General features: G+C 33.9%; 1 protein-coding gene across 1 annotated transcript in view; it reads left to right on the plus strand.

Moving 5' to 3' along the window:
- Positions 1-5,260, plus strand: part of LOC106470076 (vigilin-like) — a 40,577-nt gene extending 35,317 nt beyond the window's left edge. Inside the window, exons 17-18 of the mRNA XM_013930601.2 lie at positions 1,668-1,886; positions 3,504-5,260. Coding sequence (XP_013786055.2) covers positions 1,668-1,886; positions 3,504-3,731 — 447 coding nt within the window. The 3' untranslated portion in view covers positions 3,732-5,260. The remainder of the gene's footprint in view (positions 1-1,667; positions 1,887-3,503) is intronic.
- The last annotated feature ends 328 nt before the right edge of the window (positions 5,261-5,588 follow it).

Raw genomic sequence — 5,588 nt, forward strand, 5'->3', positions numbered from 1 at the left:
GTAACTAATAGTAGGACAATAGCTGAAAGATCTTTTAGCTCGTAGAAGGACAATAGCTGAAAGATCTTTTAGCTCGTAGAAGGACAATAGCTGAAAGATCTTTTAGCTCGTAGAAGGACAATTGCTGAAAGATCTTGTAGCTCGTAGAAGGACAATTCTGAAAGATCTTGTAGCTCGTAGAAGGACAATAGCTGAAAGATCTTTTAACTCATAGAAGGACAATAATTAACAGATCCTTAAGGTGATGGAAAGACAAAATACTAAGAATTCTTTATTTTAATAGGTGGAAAAACAAAATTTTGGCTGTCAAATCCTTTAGCTTAGCTGATGGAAAGACTAAATTTTAGTTGCCTACAGATTTTTTAGTTCATGGAAAGACAGTGGCTTACATGTCTATTTGATGGAAAGACAAAATGACTGTTATATAGTTTATGGAAAGACAAAATGACTGTTATATAGTTTATGGAAAGACAAAATGGCTGACAGATCCTCTGGCTTAGCTGATGGAAAGACAAAATGGCTGACAGATCCTCTGGCTTAGCTGATGGAAAGACAAAATGGCTGACAGATCCTCTGGCTTAGCTGATGGAAAGACAGAATGATTGACGGGTCCTCTGGCTTAGCTGACGGAACAACAGAATGATTCACGGATCCTCAGACATAGCTGATGGAACAACAAAATGATTGACGGATCCTCTGACATAGCTGACGGAAAGACACAATGGCTGTCAGATCCTCTGGCTTAGCTGACGGAACAACAAAATGATTGACGGATCCTCTGGCATAGCTGACGGAACAACAGAATGATTGACGGATCCTCAGACATAGCTGATGGAACAACAAAATGATTGACGGATCCTCTGACATAGCTGATGGAACAACAAAGTGATTGACGGATCCTCAGTCATAGCTGATGGAAAGACAAAATGGCTGACAGCTCCTTTTTTTAATAAAGTTATTGGATTTTAATGGAGATAAGTTTCTCTTTATTGATGTAAATTATCCAGTTACCATCTTGTTTTTATACCATTCAATACTTGTGGGGTTCACATATTACATCAGATTGAGTAAGATATATTTTAGCCTGTCACAATACTCGGTGTAAAAACTGAACAAAATAAATTAAAAATTGGGTGAAATAATTCATTTCCTATGGAAAATACATAGAGAATCCCAGGAGAAATAAAGGGGATCATTTGCAATATTGATGATGTTTTGTTTAAATTCTGAGATTTATATTTATTAGGGACCCCGTGACTATTAAAGCTGTAGTCTCTTAAGGAATTTGGTACAAGTATTTATTTATTTTAACGAAATATGCATTGAAAAGGTTGATGGGGGAGGGTCCATCTAGATTTCATCAGTAATTTTAGGGTGAAGAATTATCGAAACCTCATATCTGTTCTTTTTCACTCTTGATTTGGTAAGTTTACAGTTCAATTTATTTGAACATCTTTTCCTCGCAATAAAAATTATACACGATATACAAAAGCTGATGTTGGAGAACTGTATGTCACAAAAAAGAAGTCTGTAATCTAAGTGTCTGGTGTTAAGTTTGAATTACTTCTGTGGGACTATACGGTACCAAACTGATATCCATTTCTCTGTATTAATATATACCTATTAACACAAATGGCTTGGATGAATGTTGTTCTTAATTATCGTAGGAAGAGATGGTTACAGAAGAAGTGACAATTGACTCTCGTGTTCACTCTCGACTTATTGGCACCAGAGGGCGCATGAGAAAGAAGATTATGGACGAATTTGATGTAGATCTCCAATTCGCTCGCACTACAGACTCTAATCCTAACCTGGTGGTAATCGTAGGCATGAAGGAAAATGTTGAAGATTGTAAAGATCATTTGTTGAACTTGGAAGAAGAATATGTAAGTTAAGAAGTAACTTGTGTAGTATAGTGTTAAGATGACAAAACAAGTAACTTGCGTAGTATAGTGTTAAGATGACAAAACAAGTAACTTGCATAGTATAGTGTTAAGATGACAAAACAAGTAACTTGCGTAGTATAGTGTTAAGATGACAAAACAAGTAACTTGCGTAGTATAGTGTTAAGATGACAAAACAAGTAACTTGCGTAGTATAGTGTTAAGATGACAAAACAAGTAACTTGTGTAGTGTAGTGTTAAGATGACAAAATAAGTAACTTGCGTAGTGTAGTGTTAAGAAGACAAAACAAGTAACTTGAGTAGTATAAACTTGTTTTTTGCAACACAATTTTAATGAAAAAAAATTCAGCTGGTCTTTATATCTCAAATAGAGGAGTTTATTCCGATGAAAGAAAGCACTGTGAAGATTGTATTAGAACAAGAATTCTACTGTTGGGTGGTGTGTTGCCATGTCCTATCTTCACTTATATTTTGACTCATTCAGACAGTCAAACTAGGATTACAGAACATGTATTAAAATGCCTTCTACATTCATTTCTCATTGGTAAGTTTGCAAGGTTACCAGGCAAAAAAATCGGGTTTCAATATTTGTGGTGGACACATCACAGATAGCCCATTGTGTAGCTTTGTGCTTAACAACAACCAAACCAAGCCCTCAAGGCTCACTCCCAGTGACTTTTCAGCTTGATGTGATGAAAGAATGATCTGTTTTTACCACTGCTTCCACATACTGCTGGTAATTATTTTGCAAAGTAGCAAATAGAATTTATATAATGATAAAAATATAAAAAAATTATATACACGTTTGTGTGCCCCTTTCATTGCTTCATTTTATGCTTTCATATTAATATTGATAGTAACTGATTTTTCTAAATCATTTATCAGGTTTATTAATGTTACTATTTAATCAATCATCATTAATTTGAGTATGTGTGTATATTTTTTATCTGCTGTTAGGATTAGCTCTCGTTTAGTGACCTTCAGTATGACATTTGTTTATTTCAATTATTTGAATTTTGAAATCCTATTAATTTCAATTTGACTATTTAAATAATCCAGTAGAAAGGAGGGAAAGTTGTATAGAAAATTCACCTTTCCAATCAGTCGGTAAATTCACCTTTCCAATCAGTCGGTAAATTCACCTTTCCAATCAGTCGGTAAGTTAAACTTTCCAATCAGTCGGTAAATTCACCTTTCCAATCAGTCGGTAAATTCACCTTTCCAATCAGTCGGTAAATTCACCTTTCCAATCAGTCGGTAAGTTAAACTTTCCAATCAGTCGGTAAGTTAAACTTTCCAATCAGTCGGTAAGTTAAACTTTCCAATCAGTCGGTAAGTTAAACTTTCCAATCAGTCGGTAAGTTAAACTTTCCAATCAGTCGGTAAATTCACCTTTCCAATCAGTCGGTAAGTTAAACTTTCCAATCAGTCGGTAAGTTAAACTTTCCAATCAGTCGGTAAGTTAAACTTTTAAAGTATGTCAAATGTATTCTGGAAAGTTTTTCAACTTTATTTTTTAGTTTCTTGAAAAGATATAGTTACATGTATTTTCTGTGTGAATATTACTTAAACCACCTTTTATTCAACATCTTTCTAAAGCTGCAAGATATAACCGAGAATGAGTTCATGCTTCAGTACCTGTCGCCAACTGCACGATCTTCTGGTGAAGATTTCACTCAAAATAAGGGTGAAGCAAAGGATATTATTATCAAGGGCGGACCGTGGGAACAATCCCAGAATGCTCCTGACACCACAAGTACACAAGAATTCCCGACCTTTGGTTCTGGAGATGCTCCTAAACCTGTGGCTTGGGGTCCTCGTCGATGAGATTGTGGTATCTCCATCTGTGTGCCTACAGATTTAAAGAGTGGCTTTTCATTCTCAATAGTTTCATTTTGATAACACTGAGATTTATGTTGATGGCCATTTATTTGCTTTTTCCTGAGCTTGAACCATTTTTCCTTAGTTTTTGAAGGTGAAAAATTTCTTTAAAAAGGTTCTTAGTTTACACTGACATGAGCTGTATTTCTTGAGTAACATATAAATAAGAAATGTTTAGTTTTTGTTCCCTGTTTATGAGTTAAAGCTTCAACAAATTTTATTAACCTAAAATATGCCATTTTATTTGTCAAGTAGTATTGTTTTTGGACAAGAAGGAATTATGTGGACTCTCCAGACGATTTTTATTTTTAGTGCATGATTGCAACAATAAATTTCAGAAAAGGCACCTCCTGTCTGTTGAATGAGAAAAATGTTATTAATTTTTGTTTATACATGTTTAAGAATTGATAAAAATTTTATCTCTGTTACATTCGGGTATGTAATTTTGGGCTAAAGAAAATTCCCAGTTTGTAAATGTGTGTGTGTGTGTGTATGTTATGATGAGGTTCTTTAATCACAATAGACTGACGCCATTTTCCCTAAAGTTGTAGCATAAAGAAATTATGTAAAGGATCAGGGTAAATTAATTATGGTGTCAATCACTTTTATGGGGGATTTTGTCTTATTTTTCTTTTGTTTCTGGTACATTTATTTTTCTTTCAGTATAAACTGTTTAGTATGTAAGGGGTCATTAGCTGGTATTAGAAGTATAGCCAGAACAATATGTATTTCATTGTGGTTTTTTGTGTAGCAAAATACACACTCTTGAACTTTTTTTTAAAAAACTGAATTCTCACTCGTTTGACGTTAGTACCCAACGTTCTTTTATTGGACAGTAACTCTGATGTAGTTCTACGTGGCAGTAGTGTTATCTTTTGTGATTTTACCGAGTAATATTCTGAACCAGTTACATTTTATAAAGTAGTAATGTAATCCATTTATATTTTTATGGGGCAGTAATTTAATCCAGAGTATTTTTATGGAGTCTAATTCAGTGTAATTTTAAAAAAATGTTATACTGTACCCAAAAATTACTTTGTTTTATACCAAAAGGCCTAGTTTTATTGTCATTGTGCACATTCAGCGTTTAAAAGTACTCCATTATTTGACCCCTTATGTAATACACAGTTACCTTGTACAATAGATATATATATATATATTTTATATACGTATATCTTTTAAAGCTGAACGAAATTTGAAGTTAAGATGCTTCTGTGAATTTATTAAAATGAAAAGATAAATGTTCTTAACAGTTCAATGTGATGTCACTTCTAATTTCGAGGTCATTGGGCGTCACAAGTTTTTTAGATGACCAGCCTTTGGGTGACTGGTTTTGTAGATCTATGCATTTGATGTAATTAATGAAATCACCACCTTTCAATAGGCTTAGCCAATTGTGCTGGAACGAGAGTTTTGTATATTCATGAAACTGAAATTGATGTTATGATCTGCTGGAATAAAGTTTATATATTAAACTGTGTTGTATTTTGTGAAGTTTTGTACGTGTGGATTACATGTGAAAGGAACATAAAAACATCTCTTGATGTAGGAATATCAAGACACACGGTAGTTTGCCGTGCGGCCAAAACAACCTGTAGGACACACCGTGTGTGTGTTTATTAACAGGAGTGATAGTTTAGCGATATTTCACTTTCTGTAGCTCGGACTTTGGTTAATCCAAACTATCACATATTTTCAGTGTAAGTGGTCTACTGGACTCTTACTTCACATACCAAATTTCAAGATAATCCGTTAAGAAATACGCGAGATATAAAATCTCCAATTTTGATTCAAAATATTTTT

Source organism: Limulus polyphemus, unplaced genomic scaffold, assembly GCF_000517525.1.
Source record: "Limulus polyphemus unplaced genomic scaffold, Limulus_polyphemus-2.1.2 Scaffold3807, whole genome shotgun sequence".
In the NCBI taxonomy this organism is placed as follows: Eukaryota; Metazoa; Arthropoda; class Merostomata; order Xiphosura; family Limulidae; genus Limulus; species Limulus polyphemus.